Source organism: Phyllobates terribilis, unplaced genomic scaffold, assembly GCF_046119375.1.
Source record: "Phyllobates terribilis strain yellow unplaced genomic scaffold, ASM4611937v1 Scaffold_7__3_contigs__length_470593459, whole genome shotgun sequence".
NCBI lineage: Eukaryota > Metazoa > Chordata > Amphibia > Anura > Dendrobatidae > Phyllobates > Phyllobates terribilis.
Genome location: NW_027362767.1, coordinates 72,336,281 through 72,362,149, shown reverse-complemented (window position 1 = coordinate 72,362,149; position 25,869 = coordinate 72,336,281). Strand labels below are relative to the sequence as shown.

At 48.7% G+C, this 25,869-nt stretch overlaps 1 protein-coding gene across 4 annotated transcripts in view; it reads left to right on the top strand.

Annotated features, from left to right (window-relative positions):
• The window catches only part of KIAA0586 (KIAA0586 ortholog), a 219,446-nt gene that overhangs the window by 30,364 nt on the left and 163,213 nt on the right, over positions 1-25,869 (top strand). For 3 of the 4 annotated variants that reach the window (XM_073638760.1, XM_073638757.1, XM_073638761.1), the window contains exons 11-23: positions 948-986; positions 1,421-1,638; positions 3,472-3,544; positions 4,843-5,100; positions 8,826-9,003; positions 14,059-14,250; positions 16,587-16,771; positions 17,030-17,146; positions 22,763-22,840; positions 23,275-23,456; positions 23,867-23,985; positions 24,734-24,873; positions 25,108-25,249. In XM_073638760.1, the coding sequence (XP_073494861.1) occupies positions 948-986; positions 1,421-1,638; positions 3,472-3,544; positions 4,843-5,100; positions 8,826-9,003; positions 14,059-14,250; positions 16,587-16,771; positions 17,030-17,146; positions 22,763-22,840; positions 23,275-23,456; positions 23,867-23,985; positions 24,734-24,873; positions 25,108-25,249 (1,921 nt within the window). The remainder of the gene's footprint in view (positions 1-947; positions 987-1,420; positions 1,639-3,471; positions 3,545-4,842; positions 5,101-8,825; positions 9,004-14,058; positions 14,251-16,586; positions 16,772-17,029; positions 17,147-22,762; positions 22,841-23,274; positions 23,457-23,866; positions 23,986-24,733; positions 24,874-25,107; positions 25,250-25,869) is intronic. The other variant, XM_073638758.1, reaches the window with a different exon arrangement.

Below are 25,869 nucleotides of genomic sequence, written 5' to 3'. Positions count from 1 at the left end.
AAGCAAAAGTGACATCTTGCAGCAGAGACTTTCTCCACTGTCAGTCCAATAGATGAGTGCAGCGCCGGGCGGGTAGAAGTGAAGAGGAGCCATGGACTGCAGATTTACCATACACCTACCTGTCCACTTGCAGTCTAATTAGCACATGGATAAAAGAGCAAATTTCTGTACAACGAAGCAACAGATTATCACACAACAGATGGATATTGTTGGATCATGCATGTAGAAACAAACACTTTTGCAATTTGCTCCTTGTTAATATTTTAAGCCGTTCCTGAGATATTAACACTCTTTTGTTTTGTTTACAGCTCATTGCCTAGGAGACCGACCACCGCTGCTGTCTAATTTTTAACTACTGCTCTAAAGTTGGCTTCGATTAGGAGGTAACGGCGCCCTTCATTGATCCTGGCCGACTTCAAAACAGGGCTCACAAGTGTAATATTAAAGCGCTTGTAATGTTCTCCTGTCTGGCAGCGGTGGTCGGTCTCCAAAGCTTCCAGTTGTAAACATAAGTGATAATATCTCAATAAGTGTTGAAAATTTTGATAAATAGTAAATTGAAAGAACTGACATTCTGCAAATGTGAAGCTACTTCAGATCTGCTAGAAAGAAAATAAGCCGCATGAGATTTCAGAAATCTCATTCACTTTACTGATACTGTAGAACGCAGCTTTTTTTTTCTGCTGCATAAACGCATGGGTGAAAAAAACATGGCAAAAACACAACGTGTGAACATAGCCTTAGGGATATATCTGATAACAAATTTGTTGACTATTGACAGCAGTGTGAATGCAGCTCTGGAGAATAATACAGGTAGTAACGGGGTCCAGTACGGGATAAGTAATCCATTGCATTCAAAGCTAATTGCTTTATCGACATCGGTTCCAAAAATTTGCAATGATGAAACAATTTTACAAAGTGTTTCATCTGTCCCCTTTTTCTTTAAGGATGCTAAGCAGTGGAAAACTCAAGACCGTGATCTGCAGGTGTGTGCTCCTTTTTTGTGCTGTATATTTCATAGGGGTAACTAAGGTTTTTGGCTGTACAGGAGTGTTCGACCTACAGCGATCTCTCCTGACTTCCATCCTGGCCCATACACAAGAGCGCTCTGCTCGGCTGAGCTTTCCCTGTGTTCTCTGGAAGATAAAAAGCCTGGAAGTCGGGAAGAAGAAAAGTCTGCCATCTTTTACCCTCCTTTTCCTACTTAGAACAAGAGGATCTACCAATTGAGATCCAACCACCCAATACTTATTTTCCCTGAATTCTAACTTTGGGGGGATGGTGGGGGGTGGAGTGTTGGGTCCTGGCAAAATTAGCAATTTTGGCCAAGTTAAATCTCATACGTATGGCTGTCTGTAGACTCATTTTTGGAAAATCATAGTAATAATCCACCTCTAGAATAACAATTTTTTTCCTGTAGCTCAGGGAGAAGCCTACATTTTCAACATCACTATCTAAATCACCCGTCATCTGGAGAAAAGCCATAAATCCCCCCAAATCGATGTGTGAGGACGCTGAGTGCATCCTAAGAGAAGTGCAGAATAAAAGGAAAGTGCTTGAAGACAATTTAGAGGCGGTTGCCCGTGCCAATGATTGGGCACGCAGATACACCCTGATCAGCACTTTGGCCACAGACAGGTAACATCCCGATTGTATCTGTGCTGATTCTGTCTTTCGGCAGTACTAATATCGTGCCTTGCCTCAATTGACCGAATCAGTGGTTTGCTGTACTGACACCTCCTTTTTATTTTCCACATCCAAAGTGTATGTGAATGAGTAACATTTACTTTCTTACTTTGAGGCTGTGTGCCCACGTAGCGTTTTTCAAGCGTATATGCTGCGGAATTTCCGCAGCGTAAACGCTTGTAAAACGCATGTGTATCCGCACCCCATGGTCCCCAATGGCATTCCGCAATGTCAATGCCCATGCTGCGGATTTTTCCGCAGCGTATATGCTGCGGTCAAAAATCCGCAGCATGTTCATTAATTTTGCGGAAGCGCAGCGGAATCAATGTGCGGATGGTACCCAGGTCTGGAGGAGAGGAGACTCTCCTCCAGACTTGGGTACCAAAGAACCTGTAAAAAAAAAAAAAAAATAAAGTTTATACTTATCTTCTGATGTTTTCCCTCCGTCGCGCTGTTGTCTGAAGGACCTGCCACGTCATTGAGTCATGTGACCCATCACATGACTCAATGATGTCACCGCAGGTCCTGCACACAACAGCGTGAGCCGCTCAAGACTCCGGACGGGGCAGAGAATGCATCGGAAGGTGAGTATAAACTTTTATTTTTTTATTTTTTACCATTCTGATTCTTTTTTTTAACTATTACTTGGTCACACTATATAAATCCATGCCGGTTGCATGGATTTATATAGTGTGAACAATTTATATAGTGTGAACAAGTTGTCAAAGCACTTTTCCAAGTGATGCTTAAATCACTTGGAGAAGTGCTTGATAACCCGCATGCGGAAATGCATGCAAAGACGCCTCACAAACGCTTCTACCTGGCGGGAAAACCGCATGTAATATCCGCATGCGATTTTCCCGCCAGGGAGATGCGTAAAAAATATGCTTCAGGTCCGCAACGTGGGCACATAGCCTTATACAGTTTGGATTTTTTTCATTTTATTGAGGCTGAGTTCACACGATGCGTATTTCATGCGTTTCCGCATGAAAAACGCATGGTAGAAGGGCAGCAATGTTACCCAATGGAAATCCGCATGTGCTGTGCCCATGATGCGGATTTTTCCGCAGCGTGAACGCTGCGGTCAAAAATCCGCAGCATGTCAATTAATTTTGCGGAAACGCGGCGATTTCGCCGCCATTGACTTGCATTAGAACGCGCCAATTCCGCAAGACAGCATCTGTACTTGCGCTATTGGCGCGTTCTAATATGCGGATGGTACCCGAGTGTGGAGGACAGGAGACTCTCCTCCACACCCAGGTACCATTAAAAAAAGCTGTAAAAAAAATAAAATAAAAAATAAATGTATTCTTACCATCTGTCGGCCCGCGCAGCGCTCCCGCTTGGTTCCCGGCACTTGCAGTGAGTTGTAGGACCTGCGCTGACGTCAGTCATGTGACGGGTCACGTGACGCTGACGTCGGCAGGTCTTTCAATTCAAAGTTGCCGGCAGCCGGGAACTTTGTAAAGCAGGACAGCGCGGGCCATCGGAGGTAAGTATATACACTCTCTCGGGTCACACTATATAAATCCATGCTGTTTGCATGGATTTATATAGTGTGACCTAGTTGTCAAGCACTTTCCAGGTGATGCTAAAATCGCCTGGAAAGCGCTTGTCAATCTGCATGCGGAAACGCATGTGAATCTGCATGTGGATTCGCATGTATTCTGCAGGAAAAACGCATGCACAATCTGCATGCGTTTTTTCTGCCAGGGAGATGCAGAAATTTTCTGCTTCATTTCTGCGTCGTGTGCACATACCCTTATTCCTTTTTTTTCTCCCCAGTGATGTAGCAGAGAAAATTCGACTTCAGAAGCTTGTGGATTCAATGATTACTGAAATCACTTCTGAAGTTCAGGTCAGTCATACGCCGGCATATCCGAGACATGTTTATTGGTTGGGAAATCACAATTAGTCTATTTTGGTTGAAGACCATTCCCTTCTTTTCTGTAAGCCACTAGATTTGCAGAGATTCCTGACAAAAGATAAGTATCTTTCATCATCGAATTGCTTTAGTCAACTAGTTATGTGCAGGGGATGAATGATCGTACAGTGATGGTCGCGCTAGGACACGGAGATCTGGGAAGAATCTAAATCTGGTATCGGCCTAACAATGTCATTAAGAAGTCCATGTCCCTTTTACTGATAGTGACTGTATGGATCATAGTCTTACTATTGAGCCCATACACCGCTGTCTGATGGGGGACTTATGGACCATAGACTTACCACTGAGCCCGTACACCGCCCTGTGATGGGGGATGTAAGGACCATAGACTTACTATTGAGTCTGTACACTTCCCTGTGATGGGGGATGTACGCACCATAGACTTACTATTGAGTCTGTACACTTCCCTGTGATGGGGCATGTACAGACCATAGACTTACTATTGAGCCCATACACTGCCCTGTGATGGGGGATGTACAGACCATAGACTTACTATTGAGTCTGTACACTTCCCTGTGATGGGGGATGTACGCACCATAGACTTACTATTGAGCCCGTACACCTCCCTGTGATGGGGGGATGTACGGACCATAGACTTACTATTGAGTCTGTACACTTCCCTGTGATGGGGGATGTACAGACCATAGACTTACTATTGAGCCCGTACACCTCCCTGTGATGGGGGATGTACAGACCCATAGACTTACTATTGAGTCTGTACACCTCCCTGTGATGGGGGATGTACAGACCATAGACTTACTATTGAGTCTGTACACTGCCCTGTGATGGGGGACGTATGGACCATAGACTTACTATTGAGTCTGTACACCTCCCTGTGATGGGGGATGTACAGACCATAGACTTACTATTGAGCCCGTACACCTCCCTGTGATGGGGGATGTACGGACCATAGACTTACTATTGAGTCTGTACACCTCCCTGTGATGGGGGATGTACGGACCATAGACTTACTATTGAGCCCATACACCGCTCTATGTACATAGCTGATGTGGGATTGCGCACTTCCGAGCAGTATTTTGACCAATCGGTGAAGGAGGAGTGGAAATTTTTTTTTAGCCCCATTACTGATCAGTATACTTCCCTAGGAACCATAATCACTATCTTTTCTGAAGACCCCACCTGTCCAGAGACTTTATATCTGTATATGAATCATTTACCTGGTATTTAGTATGTGATTATATTTTTTCCAGGATGAAATGGCGAAAGAAGACTCAAGAAAAAAGAAGGCAGATGAGAGCTGTAAACAGCCTGCCGGAAGGAAAAACACCGGAAACACCAAAAACATAAAAGACAGTAGATGTCGGGACATCAAAGCTCCAGCAAGCCACGAGATGAAGAGTACGAAGCCTTCATCTGGGGTCCCTGCCAAACCTCAGTGTAAGAAAAGTGGAGAGAAGCTCGCAGGGCCGAGCGGAAGAGTCTCTTCAAAGAAAGATGGAAGTTCAAAGGTTAGATCCTTCGAGACCTGACCATGCAGAGATTCCTCTACACCCCTGTCCTCCTCACCTCTGCTCTTGGTTGTTTCCCACAATACTTCTTAGAGTCAAGTCTTTATCCTTTTCTTATAATAGAAAATTGATCAGCACTTTTCATACATTTGGACCAAAGTAATGTGAGCTCATAGGTAAAAGGCAAAGATGAATTTGTATCAAATTGTGCTGAAAAGTCAGCATTAATGGAATATAATATGTGATACATTGTCATTGACGAGTAGTAAATCCTCGCTGGTAAAGATTTGAGAACACACTAGATGTAAATCATCAGAATCAGCTGATGTCTGTGCAACCAGGGTTAAACCTAATGGGGCCTCCCGATTGTCCTGATGGCAGATGATGGGAGGACGGGTTGGATAAAATGGCCAATCCTTCTTTTTTTTTTTCGTGCCATGAGATAAGCTGCTTCCCAAGGCATTGAGCTACAGTTTACTTTCCTATTCCTACACAGATCATGTGCGTATTCACTTATTGAAGTTAGACTGTTTCAGGTTTTGGAAAACCCCTCTTCTTCTTGTTTGAAAAAAACAAAAGCATTTTCTGTACTCCCTCTCCCCAGGTCCAGCTTTGAGTCTCCGCTACTGCTCTCAGTGTCTGTTATTGTCTGCAGCACTGACGTCACATCAACAGCGCTGCAGCTAGTCAGTGATCTCAGCAGGTTGTGTCATCGACTCGGTCAGAGCCGCTGAGCTCAATTATTGGCTGCAGAGCGGATAACATAACATCAATAACAGACATGAGAGCAGAAGTGGAGACCCTGCATTGGATCTGGGGATGATGAGGTCGAAGGATGTTGGACTTCCATGAATCTTGTATTGATGACCCCCAATCAGACATTAATGATTTTTAATTATTTTTCCCAAGGATAAGTCATCAATATTGCGTCCCGGCCAACCCCTTTAAACATCTAGTGTTGGCCAAAATGTATTTTCTTTATATTGTTTACATTTACACTGCTTAAAAAAATAACGGGAACACTCAAATAACACATTCTAGATCTGAATGAATGAAATATTCTCATTGAATACTTTGTTCTGTACAAAGTTGAATGTGCTGACAACAAAATCACAGAAAAATAATCAATGGAAATCAAATCTATTAACCAATGGAGGCCTGGATTTGGAGTCACCCCCAAAATTAGAGTGGAAAAACACACTACAGGCTGATCCAACTTTGATGTAATGTCCTTAAAACAAGTCAGAATGAGGCTCAGTATTGTGTGTGGCCTCCACGTGCCTGTATGACCTCCCTACAATGCCTGGGCATGCTCCTGATGAGGTTGCGGATGGTCTCCTGTGGGATCTCCTCCCAGACCTGGACTAACGCATCCGCCAACTCCTGGACAGTCTGTGGTGCAACGTGACGTTGGTGGATGGAGCGAGACATGATGTCCCAGATGTGCTCAATCGGATTCAGGTCTGGGGAACGGGCGGGCCAGTCCATAGCTTCAATGCCTTCACCTTGCAGGAACTGCTGACACACTCCAGCCACATGAGGTCTGGCATTGTCCTGCATTAGGAGGAACCCAGGGCCAACCGCACCAGCATATGGTCTCACAAGGGGTCTGAGGATCTCATCTCGGTACCTAATGGCAGTCAGGCTACCTCTGGCGAGCACATGGAGGGCTGTGCGGCCCTCCAAAGAAATGCCACCCCACACCATTACTGACCCACTGCCAAACCGGTCATGCTGAAGGATGTTGCAAGCAGCAAATCGCTCTCCACGGTGTCTCCAGACTCTGTCACATGTGCTCAGTGTGAACCTGCTTTCATCTGTGAAGAGCACAAGGCGCCAGTGGCGACTTTGCCAATCCTGCTGTTCTGTGGCAAATGCCAAGCGTCCTGCATGGTGTTGGGCTGTGAGCACAACCCCCATCTGTGGACGTCGGGCCCTCATACCACCCTCATGGAGTTGGTTTCTAACCTTTTGTGCAGACACATGTACATTTGTGGCCTGCTGGAGGTCATTTTGCAGGGCTCTGGCAGTGCTCCTCCTGTTCCTCCTTGCACAAAGGCGGAGGTAGCGGTCTTGCTGCTAGGTTGTTGTCCTCCTACGGCCCCCTCCACGTCTCCTGGTGTACTGGCCTGTCTCCTCGTAGCGCCTCCAGCCTCTGGACACTACGCTGACAGACACAGCAAACCTTCTTGCCACAGCTCGCATTGATGTGCCATCCTGGATGAGCTGCACTACCTGAGCAACTTCTGTGGGTTGTAGAGTCTGTCTCATGCTACCACAAGTGTGAAAGCACAACCAACATTCAAAAGTGACCAAAACATCAGCCAGAAAGCATTGGTACTGAGATGTGGTCTGTGGTCCCCACCTGCAGAACCACTCCTTTATTGAGGGTGTCTTGATAATTGCCAATAATTTCCATCTATTGTCTATTCCATTTGCACAACAGTATGTGAAATTGATTGTCAATCAGTGTTGCTTCATAAGTGGACAGTTTGATTTTACAGAAGTTTGATTTACTTGGAGTTATATTCTGTTGTTTAAGTGTTCCCTTTACTTTTTTGAACAGTGTATTTGTCGGCTGCTTGTATGTGAACATTTCTGCAGAACTGCTATATTGGGTAGAAAAAAATGTAACCGGCATTGAGGGATTGAGCGAGAGCGGCCGCCAGTAGGAGATGACTTTGGAAAATGGTTTTAACTTCAGTTTAGAATTGTCTCCTCCACTTAGGGATCCTGTCTTGACCGGGAAATACATCAGAAATTCATAAATGTTTCCCCAGTGTGACACAGAAGTAATCCATCATCGCTAATCCATCCAACACTTCCATACAGATGACCCCCCTCCGTGCCGAAAATGTTTACATAGCCCCAGCGTGTCGGAGAACTACAGCAGGTAGCCAGTAAATCAATGTCAGACGTTTTACCCTGGCGAATATTCAGGGGCCCCAGGACCTCAGTGTCACAATTGGAGAGTCCGGATCACATTGTATCCAGCAATTTGCTCCAATTTTTGGCTTAAACTAAACCCTAAAAAGCAACGACTCACAAAAGGACACAAATTGTGCAAAATGATCAATTTATGTTTTTAAACAAAAGTTGAAAAAGTGTATATGGAGTTCCAGGAGGGGGTCTGGACAGCCACATTCCGACAGATTAAGCCTCACAAACTTTTTTGCTCAACTACGTATCTGCTTATTTGTCGTGTAGTTATTATTTTCTAACTTTAGGTCAGTCTAAAACTGTGCAAAATTTACTAACTGGTTTTCACCTCTTTAATAAATTTGGTGCAATTTACTCAAATGATCTTATGAGCATATAAAAAGCCAGTGTTAATGTATTTACCCCTTTAAATGCATGTCTTTAGGGGTGAAAAATCTTTTTTGCATTTCAGTTCCATTAAAAATATTGCACCGTTTTGCCTTTGCAAACCTTTTGTCTCATTGTACACTCACTGAAGGATTCTCAGTTAACTCATTCTGCAGCCAGCAATAGACAGCGCATGAGAGTAGCTATAGGAGGCAAGCGGTCCCAAATTTTTAAGGAAATCCAATTATTACATTTATTTTTAACCAAAATGCATACATTTAAGGAAGAAAAAATTGTCCCCAAAGGTGGACAACCTTTTGAGGTCTGTACATCTGTGACATGCTTCTCCACGCTGCTCTTTCCATGACCTTACCAGCATTGTTTGATATGTTGCTACTAGAGTTCTCCTTCTTATCCAGGGGCCTGAGAAGGTCGACGTGTCATCTGTGATGGATGAAGACATGCTGGACCGAGTGTACGGGACACCTGTCTATCAAGGACACCGCCGCACTCTGAAAAAGGGTCCTTATCTTCGGTTTGGCTCTCCCCCTGCTAAGCCCAAACCCCAGAGGCCTAAAGTTCTGGAGACTGTGAGGGGTAAGTGACTTTAAACCTTGAAATGGAATTCGAAGACAAATTAAAATTTTAGGAAGGAATAATTCACAAATATTGATCCCAATATAGTAAACTATTAAAATATTTAATGAATGCACTGATGTCACAAAGATGAGATGTGTTCACTGAGCGATTTTTCACAGGTTTTGATCTGCAACTCTAGCAAAACTAGCTCCATTATTCAATAAGAAAACCACATTGCCCTTCACACGGCTGTGGCTGATCCTGGGGCGGTTTATGGGCAGATTCAATCTGAAAACAGTGCAAATTTGCCCCATTGTATGAGCCCTGAGGTTTTCTCATATCTCTTCTTCAGGACCACACCGCTCCCCTGCCTCACAGTTTACTGCTTCCTGGTGGTGGGGCTCTCCTGATTGGTTGATTTACAGTTAGACCACCCAAGCTGTGTGTTCCCTGATGCTGCAAGCAGGGGTAGCTATGTCTCTGCTGCATCGCAGGAGTGTATGGGCATGGGAAGCTGATTGGATCCAGTGATCCGGTCAGCTTCTAAGTGCAAAGAGCTTATAAGTGCTGTGCTCCTTGCTTAGGAGACCGGTCACCTCTACCCAACTGCAGGGGTAACCTGCATATCTATGGCAGAAACCTGAGGTCCCTGATGCAGTTATTGGGATCAAATACGCTTTGGATTTTTCCATGCATATTTGTTCCATGTGAACATTCCCTAAGACCAGGTGTGAGCAATTATTAATTTTCCCAAAGGCCACATGAGAGACCGTAACTTTTGTTACATAAATCATACAACTCCTGTAACTCAGCCCTTGTACCTTGATCAACAGCTCCCAACAAAATATAATGTCCCCACTCCACACAGTATTGTGTCCCTCCACACAGTATGGTGTCCCCACGGTCCCTCCACACAGTATGATGTCCCCACACATTACCTTGATCAACAGCTCCCAACAAAATATGATGTCCCCACCCCCCACAGCTCCCCACACAGTATGGTGTCCCCACAGTCCCTCACCGCGGTATGGTGTCCCCACAGTCCCTCACCGCGGTATGGTGTCCCCAGTCCCCCCCCCCTCCCCCACACAGTATGGTGTCCCCACAGTCCCTCCCCACAGTATGATGTCCCCACACATTACGTTGATCAACAGCTCCCAACAAAATATGGTGTCCCCACGGTCCCTCCACACAGTATGGTGTCCCCACGGTCCCTCCACACAGTATGGTGTCCCCACACATTACCTTGATCAACAGCTCCCAACAAAATATGATGTCCCCACCCCCCACAGTTCCTCCACACAGTATGATGTCACCACACAGCTCCCCACACAGTATGGTGTACCCACAGTCCTTCCCCGCGGTATGGTGTCCCCACAGTCCCCCCCTCCCCCCCCAACGCAGTATGGTGTCCCCACAGTCTCTCACCGCGGTATGGTGTCCCCACAGTCTCTCACCGCGGTATGGTGTCCCCACAGTCGTCCCCCCCCCCCCCCCCCCCCGCAACGCAGTATGGTGTCCCCCCAACGCAGTATGGTGTCTCCACAGTCCCTCACCGCGGTATGGTGTCCCCACAGTCCCCCCGACGCAGTATGGTGTCCCCACAGTCGTCGCCCCCCCCCCGACGCAGTATGGTGTCCCCACAGCCCCCCCGACGCAGTATGGTGTCCCCTCAACGCAGTATGGAGTCCCCACAGCCCTCCCCCCACGCAGTATGGTGTCCCCACAGTCGTCGCCGTCCCCACGCAGTATGGTGTGTCGTCGTACCCCTCCCTCCCCCCCCAACGCAGTATGGTGTCGTCCCCCTCCCTCCCCCCCCAACGCAGTATGGTGTCGTCCGTCCCCCCCCCCCCCCCACGCAGTATGGTGTCCCCACAGTCTTCCCCCCCCCCCCCCAACGCAGTATGGTGTCCCCCCCCATGCAGTATGGTGTCCCCACAGTCCCCCCAATGCAGTATGGTGTCGTCCCCCGTCCCCCCAATGCAGTATGGTGTCGTCCCCCCCAATGCAGTATGGTGTCGCCCCCCCCCCCCCACGCAGTATGCTGTCCCCTCCACGCAGTATGGTGTCCCCACAGTCCCCTCCACGCAGTATGGTGTCCCCACAGTCCCCTCCACGCAGTATGGTGTCCCCACAGTCCCCTCCACGCAGTATGGTGTCCCCACAGTCCCCTCCACGCAGTATGGTGTCCCCACAGTCCCCTCCACGCAGTATGGTGTCCCCACAGTCCCCTCCACGCAGTATGGTGTCCCCACAGTCCCCTCCGCGCAGTATGGTGTCCCCACAGTCCCCTCCGCGCAGTATGGTGTCCCCACAGTCCCCTCCGCGCAGTATGGTGTGTCCCCTCACAGTCCCCTCCGCGCAGTATGGTGTGTCCCCTCACAGTCCCCTCCGCGCAGTATGGTGTGTCCCCTCACAGTCCCCTCCCCCACGCAGTATGGTGTGTCCCCTCACAGTCCCCTCCCCCACGCAGTATGGTGTGTCCCCTCACGGTCCCCTCCCCCACGCAGTATGGTGTGTCCCCTCACGGTCCCCTCCCCCACGCAGTATGGTGTGTCCCCTCACGGTCCCCTCCCCCACGCAGTATGGTGTGTCCCCTCACGGTCCCCTCCCCCACGCAGTATGGTGTGTCCCCTCACGGTCCCCTCCCCCACGCAGTATGGTGTGTCCCCTCACGGTCCCCTCCCCCACGCAGTATGGTGTGTCCCCTCACGGTCCCCTCCCCCACGCAGTATGGTGTGTCCCCTCACGGTCCCCTCCCCCACGCAGTATGGTGTGTCCCCTCACGGTCCCCTCCCCCACGCAGTATGGTGTGTCCCCTCACGGTCCCCTCCCCCACGCAGTATGGTGTGTCCCCTCACGGTCCCCTCCCCCACGCAGTATGGTGTGTCCCCTCACGGTCCCCTCCCCCACGCAGTATGGTGTGTCCCCTCACGGTCCCCTCCCCCACGCAGTATGGTGTGTCCCCTCACGGTCCCCTCCCCCACGCAGTATGGTGTGTCCCCTCACGGTCCCCTCCCCCACGCAGTATGGTGTGTCCCCTCACGGTCCCCTCCCCCACGCAGTATGGTGTGTCCCCTCACGGTCCCCTCCCCCACGCAGTATGGTGTGTCCCCTCACGGTCCCCTCCCCCACGCAGTATGGTGTGTCCCCTCACGGTCCCCTCCCCCACGCAGTATGGTGTGTCCCCTCACGGTCCCCTCCCCCACGCAGTATGGTGTGTCCCCTCACGGTCCCCTCCCCCACGCAGTATGGTGTGTCCCCTCACGGTCCCCTCCCCCACGCAGTATGGTGTGTCCCCTCACGGTCCCCTCCCCCACGCAGTATGGTGTGTCCCCTCACGGTCCCCTCCCCCACGCAGTATGGTGTGTCCCCTCACGGTCCCCTCCCCCACGCAGTATGGTGTGTCCCCTCACGGTCCCCTCCCCCACGCAGTATGGTGTGTCCCCTCACGGTCCCCTCCCCCACGCAGTATGGTGTGTCCCCTCACGGTCCCCTCCCCCACGCAGTATGGTGTGTCCCCTCACGGTCCCCGCCCCCACGCAGTATGGTGTGTCCCCCCACGGTCCCCGCCCCCACGCAGTATGGTGTGTCCCCTCACGGTCCCCGCCCCCACGCAGTATGGTGTGTCCCCTCACGGTCCCCGCCCCCACGCAGTATGGTGTGTCCCCTCACGGTCCCCGCCCCCACGCAGTATGGTGTGTCCCCCCACGGTCCCCGCCCCCACGCAGTATGGTGTGTCCCCCCACGGTCCCCGCCCCCACGCAGTATGGTGTGTCCCCCCCACGGTCCCCGCCCCCACGCAGTATGGTGTGTCCGGCCACGGTCCCCGCCCCCACGCAGTATGGTGTGTCCGGCCACGGTCCCCGCCCCCACGCAGTATGGTGTGTCCGGCCACGGTCCCCGCCCCCACGCAGTATGGTGTGTCCGGCCACGGTCCCCTCCCCCACGCAGTATGGTGTGTCCGGCCACGGTCCCCTCCCCCACGCAGTATGGTGTGTCCGGCCACGGTCCCCTCCCCCACGCAGTATGGTGTGTCCGGCCACGGTCCCCTCCCCCACGCAGTATGGTGTGTCCGGCCACGGTCCCCTCCCCCACGCAGTATGGTGTGTCCGGCCACGGTCCCCTCCCCCACGCAGTATGGTGTGTCCGGCCACGGTCCCCTCCCCCACGCAGTATGGTGTGTCCGGCCACGGTCCCCTCCCCCACGCAGTATGGTGTGTCCGGCCACGGTCCCCTCCCCCACGCAGTATGGTGTGTCCGGCCACGGTCCCCTCCCCCACGCAGTATGGTGTGTCCGGCCACGGTCCCCTCCCCCACGCAGTATGGTGTGTCCGGCCACGGTCCCCTCCCCCACGCAGTATGGTGTGTCCGGCCACGGTCCCCTCCCCCACGCAGTATGGTGTGTCCGGCCACGGTCCCCTCCCCCACGCAGTATGGTGTGTCCGGCCACGGTCCCCTCCCCCACGCAGTATGGTGTGTCCACCCCCACGCAGTATGGTGTGTCCGGCCACAGTGTCCACCCCCACGCAGTATGGTGTGTCCGGCCACAGTGTCCACCCCCACGCAGTATGGTGTGTCCCCCCACAGTGTCCACCCCCACGCAGTATGGTGTGTCCCCCCACAGTGTCCACCCCCACGCAGTATGGTGTGTCCCCCCACAGTGTCCACCCCCACGCAGTATGGTGTGTCCCCCCACAGTGTCCACCCCCACGCAGTATGGTGTGTCCCCCCACAGTGTCCACCCCCACGCAGTATGGTGTGTCCCCCCACAGTGTCCACCCCCACGCAGTATGGTGTCCGGCCACAGTGTCCACCCCCACGCAGTATGGTGTCCGGCCACAGTGTCCACCCCCACGCAGTCTGATCTCTGTTCCAGCATTGTATTCACCTATATCTGCATCCCAAGGTGACTGTAGACTTTATCCGCAAGGCTGGACAACCCTTTAATGTTCTCTGAGCTTTCATGCAGGCCTTTCAGTAGCACAGATCCAGCCTGTGTCTGCTGGTAGCTTGCATGGCGCCCCATGTCTGCAGTACATCGTCAAAACACATGACTTTTGGATTTTGCAGGTGTCAAGCTCAAATCGGCTAAAATACAGACTGCTTCCCCTGATATGGAGAGAGTCATTGGGAAATCCCGATCACCTGAGTATTCTGTACCAAAGAGTTACGAGCCTCAGTATGCATTTATTCCATCAGGCGAGACGCAGGCATCAGACTCCCCAATGCAGGGGCACCTCATCGAAATGGCTATTCCACTGGGTAAGATCTGTGTGGTATCTTTTACTACAAGGGTCGTCCATAGGATGTTATATATGTCTGATCGATGCGTGCTTGCTCATCAGTATCTGGAGCCCCCATAGCCGTGAATAGTCAGTTGCCACATCTGCTGTCACCATGAATGGGGGGGGGGGGGATCCCATACCCCATTCTCATCATCTATTAGACATGTGGAATGTCTGTCGTAAGACAACCCCTTTAAATGTAGGAGTATAGCAGCCAGCAGTCAGGCAACGGCTTTCATATTGTTCTCGGACAGCTATTATTTGATTGAGTACTATGGCCAGCACCCAGATTTTTTTTTCAGGATAAGTGTAATTTATTCTGAAATGGTTATTCCTGATTGCCTGGTGTAGATATTTCAAGCTAAAACCTCTGACTGTGCAGCAAGATAGAGAATGATTCCCTGTGAGGTTATAGAAGCGGCGTATTGTACGAGAACTATAGACGCATTCACATAGCTCTGAACTTGGGTGACCCTTTCAAGTTTTCCCGTATTTTTTTCTTTTTCCCCATATGGATTTTGACAGCTCTTTAATCTTCAAACGATAGAATATTTCCATCTTCAAAGAGCGAAATGTTTTGAAAATGGCCGTGCACCTTGGTACGAGCCCTCCCCATGGGTCCGCAACACTGACATCAGACAGACAGAAGACAGAGTCCTGGGATCTCCAAGATCCACCCCACCCTCGCTGATGTCTCCACAAATCCCTCACTGTTTATATAGCTGCTCTCCTCCGTGTGCAGTAATCCGAGAGGAATTACCGCGCGTTATTGGGCGCATTTAATATCATTTCAGCTGGGGATATTTATGGAGTGTGTTAACCAAGCTTAAAGGGATTGTCCAGGACTATGGATTCTAGGAGCCCTGAAGGTCATCAATATGTTAGTCCTGGACAACGCCTTTAATCCTTGAAGATACATCCGAAGCAAAGAGGGTGATCATTCTATAATAACACTTCTTTAGTAGATTGCTGTTTGTCATTCCCTGGGGGTAGAGAGCGGCAGGTAAAGCCTCCCTTTCAAGCAGGGATGTCAAACTGAAATACACAGAGGGCCAAAATTAAAAACTTGGACAAAGTCGTGGGCCAGCCTTGTTATTTATTAATAAAAATGTCTACAATAGAGGAAGGTTTCCTTATCGTTCTTTACAGAATAATGGGCTCAAACATAGTCCTCCATAGGGAATAATGGGCCCCACATGGTCCTCCATAGGGAATAATGGGCCCCACATGGTCCTCCATAGGGAATAATGGGCCCCACATGGTCCTCCATAGGGAATAATGGGCCCCACATGGTCCTCCATAGGGAATAATGGGCCCCACATGGTCCTCCATAGGGAATAAAAAATAAATAAAATACCCCTTCCCCCGTCCCCCGCTGCTCCGGTCTCTGCAGCTCTTCACTACTCAACACAGTGGATATGAAAACCATGATGCCGATACAGTTGAAAGTGCAATCCCGGGGTGCGGGCAGTGCCAGCGTTGTGGGCCAAATATAATCACCCTGCGGGCCAAGTTTGGCTCACAAGTCAGTGACGTGTACTTCAAATTGATTGCCCCCCCTCAGAACACTGATAATTAGGTGCATTTCTGCGCATCTTTACATCAGTCGCAACCTTTTTTTTTTAAAAAAAAATTTAATCAAGGCTCTAAATCCACCTCTTGGATATATAACTAAACACTATTTGTACCTTCTGAAGCATTTTTGGTTTCTTAAAGTGCATACATTTTGTAATCAAATCACTTTTGTAGTAGGATTATATAAAAAATGTACAACGGTTTGGCTTCTACAGCCTCTATGTATCACTGTACATAACAGATCACAGAAGAGTTACCAGTGAGATTGTTCTGAGGATTTAATTCTGATCTTTATTTTTCAAAACTTCTCCTTATCTAAGTGGATTTCCTCATATTTTAGCTCAACTTTGATGTGGTCATATTTTTTGAGTATTTTAGAATGAGCATAGAAGAGTTAGAAACCCTGCAGTCAGATCGCGCTCTCTGTCAGATACACAGTTTGCTCTTTCTGCAGTTTGCTATGTTCAGTGAAGCAAGAGGCTGTAGAACGAAAACTGTTAAAGGAAGGAGGTGTCTTATCTTCCTTCTTCAGGAGGGCACCGCTCTTATGCTTCCTGGGGGATAAAGGGGTGCACTCTTGTAGAATGACTGTCCGGACCAACATCGTTAGTCTGAACTGTGCACTCTCTAATGCTGCCATCATCGACGGCTTTGCCCCTGAACCTTCAGAGGAGCGCAGGAACAGGCAACCAGATCAGCTTCAGAGCTGCGCTCATCATTTATTTTGCTTTACTGCAGGGAGACCGCGGTTCGGGAGAGCTGCTCCATTACCGTCAGCTGTCATCCTCGCCCATCCGCAGCCCATAGTGAATGTTTCCATTCCACCAATGCCACCGAAGCCTACCGCGGAGGTTGTGAGGCCCAATATCGCTGTGGTTGAGATAAAGTCTGAGAAGAAGGATCCCCCACAGCTTAGTGTGCAGGTATGGGTCACAGGCATGTTTTCTTTAATATCTCTGATGTGTCTTGTAATAAATCTGATGACTAAATACATGTGATGATTGTGAGCAGTGGTCAAATAAACACTCTGAATCACGGCTGCCATTACTGTCAGAGGTCCTGTAGTGGTGTCCATCATCTGGATGACCATAATTACGATCCATCCGCTCGGGGGTAATGGTCCATATAACATAAATAATGCCTCTCATAGCCGCCTTCTTTTTTTTTTTTTTTTGTTCCAGGTGTTACCTTGCGTTGATATAGACAGCATTACCAGTGACAGCCCAGGAACAACCCATAGGACCCAAAGTCCAGATCCACCACCTCGTACACCCAGTCCTGTCAAAACTGATATACAGGTACGACGCTCCGAAACCTACAGTCCTTATCCCTCATCTTCATAGTCCGGGTACACAGACCATGAATGTCAGATGTGTGAAACCGGCCTCTAGTTAAAGGGTTGTTCTAATATTTTGTCTTTGGGATTGCGTCACACCACTACCTCCCCAGATTTCCTCTTTCTAGGGGTTGCTGCGCTCCTGTAGATTGACAGTTCAGACCAACAGCATGGCTGCACCGCTGGCCAGCACTGTGCCACTCCCGACCAAGGGCATGGCTGCACCGCTGGTCCGAACTGCGCCACTCCCGACTAAGGGCATGGCTGCACCGCTGGTCCGAACTGCGCCACTCCCAACCAAGGGCATGGCTGCACCGCTGGTCCGAACTGCACCACTCCCGACCAAAGGCATGGCTTCACCGCTGGTCCGAACTGCACCACTCTTGACCAAGGGCATGGCTGCACCGCTGGCCAGCACTGTGCCACTCCCGACCAAGGGCATGGCTGCACCGCTGGTCCGAACTGCGCCACTCCCGACTAAGGGCATGGCTGCACCGCTGGTCCGAACTGCGCCACTCCCAACCAAGGGCATGGCTGCACCGCTGGTCCGAACTGCACCACTCCCGACCAAAGGCATGGCTTCACCGCTGGTCCGAACTGCACCACTCTTGACCAAGGGCATGGCTGCACCGCTGGTCCGAACTGGGCCACTCCCGACCAACGGCATGGCTGGCCTAAACAGCGCCTCTCCCTACCAGCGGCATGGTTGCACCACCGGTCCGATCTGGGCGCACTCCCATTCTGCAAACAGAGGCAACTTGGTCTTTTCAGGACGGGGACCCTGAGGCAGGTTGGATCCAGTAATCCAGCCGGCTGAAGAGCATCACGAGCAGGTTACAAAGCCAGCGACTCTAAGACTGCAAGGTGGCTCTACCCCTCACAACAAGCAGTAAACTGCAGAATTAAATCAGGGCTTCAGACGTCAGTGGCTCCGTTTGGGCTTGAAAGTGGATAAAAAAGGTTGTGAACATACCCGTATGAATGCGGGACTCTCATACGGGATTGATTGGGATCTTGGGATGACTGCTGACATTAGGGAAATATCGGTAGTATTGCGATATAATACTATATTCACACCGGCCGCTCTATAGATTACGTAATATTACAATTTTCGTGCTGGCCACTGTGTCTGTTAGACTCCATACGTGTGAAGAGTTTTCAGCAGGCTCATTATCATCAGAGGCAGGATTACAATGACAGGTTTCACCACTGATCACACAGGATCCACCAATCATGTCACAGCTCCTGCTTCCTTCACAGTGACTATTGCACACGCTCATTAGATGCTTTAATACAGAAGATAAGATCAGGGTCCATTGTGGCTAGGGTACATGTGAATTTCCTGTATAGAAACAAAAAAAACAAAACACTAAGTTTGAGTCTAAAAAAAAAAGCCCCACTGGCCGGTGTGAAAATTGCAAGATTTCTAATTTTTATTTTTAATACGGATCTTCATATGGGAAAAAAAATATACATTTCCAAAAATGAAAGAAAAATACATTGAATAGTGATTTAAACATTGGGGCATTTTCCTTTTAATCCGTGCGATGGCTCATTTTTCACCCTTTTTTTTTTTTTTTTTTTTTATCTTTCTTGTGTCATCCGTTTTTTCCTAAGTGCTCAAAAATCTGAAGGAGCTTAAAGCCCGGCCAATCAGAATGGGGTTTGCCAAGCGACTGGTTTGTGAAAAACGGATCGGACTTGTAAGTGGCCCCATAGACTATAACGCATCGGTGTGTTGTCCGTGGTATACACTTACAGCGCACGGATGAGAAACTCAGACGTCTGAACGCAGCCTTGTATCAAGTGACCTATAACACATCTGCTGACTGTAACGTGTGCCGTTCTGGAAAACTAATGGGTTAATAGCGATGCAATCCATTAGGGCTCCCATTACAAGCAGCAATGATGAATTATTCATACTCTAATTACTCATAGTACTTGACTATCACCCGTCTGCAGCGCTCCCTGATTTAAGAGGTAATTTATTCATTCTTCATTTGGTTCTGGAAACTTTTCAATAATGTCGCCAAACCGTACATGCGTCCGTAATGGAAAACATCTGTGCGGATTGTGCTAAAACGCGCTGTTTCCATAACATTAGACAACACATTCAATTACAGAGCGAGGTTGTCGCTGATTGAACCCCCGGCAGGCGGGAGACGCATCTGTATCTCCTCCTTCTTCGTTGCGGTACCTCTGACTAACAGTCAGTTTACACCGACGCTTTTTTTGTGCCGTTTTAAGAGCCCGAGCGATCGGGAATATACATGGTCCATAGTGTTCTCTGCAGTAGTTAACTTGGAGTTTACAGATGTTTTTGTCTTCAGTGTCCTATTACTGCCTTTGTCTTAGGCCGGCAGCTATCAGCCCCGACTCGTTCACATTCATGTCTTGCTCAGCCAAAAAAAAACAAAAAAACACGTGATTTCAATAAAGGGAGGATAAGCAGCTACCAGATTCCTCCTATTCCACTGATCTCCGGGGAAAGCAAAGGCTCAGGCAAGGGGAAAGAAAAAATCCAGCCCTGTTGGATCATTTTTTTTACTTCCATCTGTGGTTAGATTGATCCAGTAGATCAATAATAATCTAATATCTATGGGTATAAAGGCCACATACAAATTAAGGAAAATGTTTTTCAGCAGGACAGGCCAACTATATATAAAATATATACACTGCTCAAAAAAAATACAGGTAACACTAAAATCCCACATCCTAGATATCACTGAATGAAAGGAATAAAGATTTGCAACTGGAATACTTCACAGTGGAAATAGTTGACAACAATAAAATCTAAAAATGATCAATGTAAATCTAAATTAATATCCTGTGGAGGTCTGGAGTGTAAAATCAACTTACAGGCTGATCCAACTTCAGTGGAAATGCCTCAAGATAAGGAACTGATGCTCAGTAGTGTGTGGCTTCCACGTGCCTGTATGACCTCCCTACAACGCCTGGGCATGCTCCTGATGAGGTTGCGGATGGTCTCCTGTGGGATCTCCTCCCAGACCTGGACTATCCGCCAACTCCTGGACAGTCTGTGGTGCAACGTGATGTTGGTGGATGGAGCGAGACATGATGTCCCAGATGTGCTCAATCGGATTCAGGTCTGGGTAACGGGCGGGCCAGTCCATAGCTTCAATGCCTTCATCTTGCAGGAACTGCTGACACACTCCAGCCACATGAGGTCTGGCATTGTCCTGCATTAGGAGGAACCCAGGGCCAACCGCACTAGCATATGGTCTCACAAGGGGTCTGAGGATCTCATCTCGGTACCTAATGGCAGTCAGGCTACCTCTGGTGAGCACATGGAGGGCTGTGCGGCCCTCCAAAGAAATGCCACCCCACACCATAACTGACCCACTGCCAAATCAGTCATGCTGGAGGATGTTGCAGACAGCAGAACGTTCTCCATGGCATCTCCAGACTGTCACGTGTATCACATGTGCTCAGTGTGAACCTGCTCTCATCCATGAAGAGCACAGGTCACTAATTTGGAATCTGCCAATCTTGGTGTTCTCTGGCACATGCCAATCACCCCGCACGGTGTTGGGCTGTGAGCACAACACCCAGTTGTGGACGTCGGGAACCTCATACCACCCTCATGGAGTCTGTTTCTGACAGTGAGCAGACTCATGGATGTTAGTGGCCTGCTGGAGGTCATTTTGCAGGGATCTGGCACTGCTCCTCCTGTTCCTCCTTGCACAAAGGAGTAGGTAGCGGTCCTGCTGCTGGGTTGTTGCCCTCCTACGGCCCCCTCCATGTCTCCTGGTGTACTGGCCTGTCTCCTGGTGTCTGCTCCATGCTCTGGACATTGTGCTGACAGATACAGCTACCTTTCTTGTCACAGCTATCATTGATGCGCCATCCTGGATGAGCTGCACTACCTGAGCAACTTCTGTGGGTTTTAGTCACCGCATCATGCTTCTGTATCTTTAGGGGTGAGAGCAATGACAAAATGCAAAAGTGACCAAAACAGCCAAAAAGGATGAGGACAGAGAAATGGTCTGTGGTCACCACCTGCAGAACCTCTCCTATATAGGGGGTGTCTTGATAATTGCCGATCATTTCTACCGTTTGTCTGTTCCATTTTCACAACAGCAGGAAAAATTGATTCACAATCGGTGTTGCTTCATAACTGGGCAGGTTGATTTCACAGAAATGTGAAATCAACCTGTCCATAAAGAATGGACAGTGTATAAAGTATAGGAGGCCTCCCAACTCTTCCTGACAGAAGGGAATGGAAGGGATAGGCTTGTTAACTTTGACCAGAATATCCCTGTCATGACACAGCTGTCGGGTGATCAGTGATCAGGGGCTCCTACCCTGACCCTAACACTAGGGGGCGACCTAGGTCGCCCTATTCCCTAGGATACCTCTGAAGGTGAGGATGCTGAGGCCTCCGCCCTTGCCCTAACTCCTGAGTTAGTCCTCCGCTTGTTCTCCTTCCCCACCCAGGGAAGAGGGGCACTACTGTGCAGTGAAGTACACCCACCCGACAAACAAGGCAACACGGACAGGGATAAACAGAAAACTCCAGCCACACAAAATATTCTATCACATATAACAGAGGGAAGCACCGGGGTGTGTAGGTAGGGGGAATAAAATAAAATAGAGAAGGATAAGGAATAACCACGCATACAAACCAGGCAACAGTCACAAATTATTCCTCCTAAACTCCTTCTCATAGAGCTGCTCATTCTCCTTAGCCATGCAGCAAATGCTGGCTCTGACAAGGACTTAGTATCAGAGCCCAGGTGATAAAGGAAAAGGGAGTGGCTAACTGAGCTCGGCTGTGTGCACAGGGAAATCCAACATGGCTGCTTAACCCCTGTTCTGCTGGAAGAAATAAATACATTTAAAATGACGGAGAAGTGCTTCTTCTCGGAGTTGGTGCAGGAGCCCTCCGGCGCTGAAGACTCCTGGCTCCAACCTGTCGCGGTAACCCCGTGACAATCCCTTTAAATTATCACATAGCCATTGAATAACTGATAACTTATAGATTTGGGGTTCGACTTCTGGGAACCCTACCATCAGCAGAATGGGGTACTTCTCTCCCCATGAGACTGGAGCTGCAGTGTGCTTATTCTATCCCCACTCCATTGCCGGGAGTACTGAGCACAATGCTCGGATTTTTCCAGCCTTCCCCATAGAGAATAAATAATACAGTGTGACCCCCACAGTCAGACCCCCACGATCTATACGTCATCACCTCTCATGTGATGACTTTTACCTTACAACCCCTTTAAGGAGGACCTTTACCTGTACTTTAATTTAATTCCTCCAATTTGTTCTGCTCTGCTGATTCTGGAGCAGATCCTGTATGCAGCACCCATGCGGGCTGCAGGTAATAGCTTGGTTAATGGGGTTTACAGTCGGGATGAATGGGGAGAGGAGAGACCACTGAGCAGAGGGGGTCCGGCAGGTGATGTATGGTAAATCAGTACAGCAGGCATGATCAGCGGCCGTGGCAATTATTTTCCAGAGGAACTAAAGGATTTGATGGAAAAATAGTTAATAAATTCCTATAGAGTTTACATCATGGTTGCCAATTATTATAATAAATGTTTTTTTTTAGATGCCCGAAAATGTTGAAACGGAAGAAGAACTCCTCGCTCTTCCGGGTGGCTCCTTACAAGAAGCTGACGTCACCCCGGTAAATGTTCAGTTGTGGCTTGTACTGATCCCTGAGGAAGTAATAACAGCACTCCGAATAATGTGCTCTATTAGAGATATAATATGACTTTTGCAGTGTTGCTTTACATCAAAGCTCGCTGACAATCCCTGCCGCCTGTTGGAGGCACACAGTCTAATTTTAGGCAAAAAAAACAACCTATTCTTTACATTTTAATGTGGACTTCACCAGAATAGGAGTTCCCCTGGGTCATCTTGTCATTCATCGTCCTCTTGTGCTTGTCAGGCTGATGATGGGGTAGATGGAGATCCCTTAGTGACTATATGTATCGGTGTCCCTGTGTATGTCCCCTTAATTGATAAGACCCCGCACTCCAGAATTACCCCAATATCTACTCTTCTCACTGGCTGAGCAGTAGGGATCATTGTATTATAATTATGGATTTTCTTCTCTAGGATGATCAGGTGGAGGAAGTCCCAGAGCCATTATTGGAGCTCGATGGCTTCGGGGATACAAACCCACCTCAGTATGGAGGAATTCCCTTCCCACCTCCGGCTCCGGCTCTACAGACAGACGCTGATGTTCTGGATGGGATCACTCTAAGGAGGGAGACAATGGTGAACAGATTGGCCGGCAGGTAAGATTTACATTTACCTCACTTCTTTCACTTTTTTTGGAACACGTCTGAATGTGTTGGGAAACATGGACAGGGAACTAATTAATTTATCCAGTTTCTCTGCCACTTTTATTTATTTATTTATTTTTTTAAGAAAACACTAGTTCTTACTTGGAGTTGTGTAAACCCCTCACCATTTAATTAATATGACTCGTGACACTGGCGCGCTTGATAATATAAAGCCTCCTCTAGTGTTGTGCTGCCTCCTTTTTGTCCTATAATTAAAAATTACCTGTCCCCTTGGGACAATCAGGGACATAAGTGGATTTTACCAAGCAGTGTCCTCTTATCTCATGGCTAGGGGGGCACAGCCTTGGACTTTGCGCCAAAACTTTTACAAGTTACAGGAATTTTTTTTCCATATCTTTTAGGGTGGAGCAGGAAGTTTTTGACAGAGTCATCAGTGAGATGCAATCAAAGAGACAGGACATCATGCCTCATGTCACCCCGTCCATCAGCGACAGCAGTGAATGCTTGTCTTCTGAAATCGGTAGGTTGGTTGTTGTGCGTTTCAGCTTTATATGGTGGAGAAAATATGCTCAATTTTTTGGTCCTTAAAGTTCATATAAACTGGATATTTTTCATCTGGTGTCATTGATTCTTGTGGCCTTTGGACTGCTCAGTTCTGGTGATCTTTCTAAATGTAAGTTAATGTCAGAAGTGACCCTACTGCCCCTTGAAAGGGCTTGACCTTGCTAGGACATCCGTGTTGTGGGATCTTGGCATGCAGTGCGGGATCCCATAACCCTTTTGGCCGTTTTCACGGTGAAAAAAATGAGATCTTGCAATTTGCACTAATCCAGCGTTGCTGCGTACCTTCCTAAAATGTTCGGTAACCGCTTAGTAAAGTACACAGCAGTGGTGGATTCATGTACAGAGAGATCTCTTTCACTGCGAGAAGGGCCGAGGAGCGTTCTGGGAGCCCACAGCCTGCAAGTTCGTGCCCCCAAGAGCATAGGGACTTCCATATTGATTAGTTGACCATCCAGTCTCCTCAATAATGATGGGCTCAGATGATCTCATCTAATCTATATGGTCAGCATTAGGCTCACTTTGACGTACATCTACACGGAGGGCCATCCCTGAGACTACATCTATTCTACTCTGAGACTCCTTGAATACCGTGATCAGTTTTAGACTTTATAAAGATTTGGCACAATTGCTTATCATTGGATCACAGTGCGGTGGTATCTGGATGCACAAAGACTAATCAGTTATCCCCTTTTCTTTGGCCGTAGATGCCCCTGGTGCTCCTATAGAACCCGGTCTGATCCGGCAATATGTTGAAGAGTTCATGGCAGAGAAAGTCGCCATGATACTGGCTGAAAGAAAGACTCAGCGTGCTCCAGCTTCTCCACCAGAGCAGACCGTTGTCCAGGTATATAAAATGTGACTTTAAAGGAAGCATTTTTATTTTTTAATAAATTTTGTGCCATTTGTTCACTCCTCACTGATACCCCACACATGTTTCATGATGGGGCGGTTGCGTGGGTTGTCAGGTTCATCCACTGTGAGGGCCGAGTCCCCAGCATATTTGGTGTGTTGATCAGGGGAGAGGTGTTTGTTATTCTCATGTCGGCAGTGATGTGATGTAATATTTTCCTTTCTGCAGCCTGTCGAGATGACTCCAGTTCCCACTCCTCAGTGCACCCCACCATCCTCTCCTGTTCCTCCTCCAAGAGAGACGATGGTGAAAACACCTGAACTCTCTCCACAGACGTCACTGGATGAACCTGAACTTCAGCAAGAATCAGGTTAGTTTTTGGTTAGATTCAGACCAGCGCTCATTTTATTGGACCAGTTTCATGCAGTATTGTGGCTCCTAAAATGGACCAGTCTGGTGCATGCTGTACTGTTCTATGTGCGAAATTGCTCATATAGTAGTCATTGTGCAGTCCGTCGCAGAACACGGACCCAAAGCACAGTAATGTGAATGTAGCCTTAGGAAACTAATCATTACATCTAATTTAAAGGACAGATGTATTGGTCTTCCTAGAAAGCGGTATACTTAAAGGAGTTGTCTCCTGAGCGCATTGCTCCCCGGCCTCTCGGCTTCATGCTTGCTGGGAGGGCACCGTGGGCTCCTGATGGTTGACGTTTGGACCAGCGGCCTAGTTGCACCACTGACCCAAACTGTGTACTAAACTTGCAATATCTGAGGAGCACAGGGCACTGAACCGGCTATTTCTAGCTACCCTGTCAGCTTCAGAGCAGCACTTACAAGATCTATAGTGAAGAGCTTGTAAGCACTCTGGATACAGTCCACCACTGATAGACTGCAGTGGTGCCAAGTAACCTAGGCAATGAGCAGTAAACTATAAAATTAAAAAGCCCTCCATGCTTGAAAACAGGGAGGATCTTAATAACCAGTAAA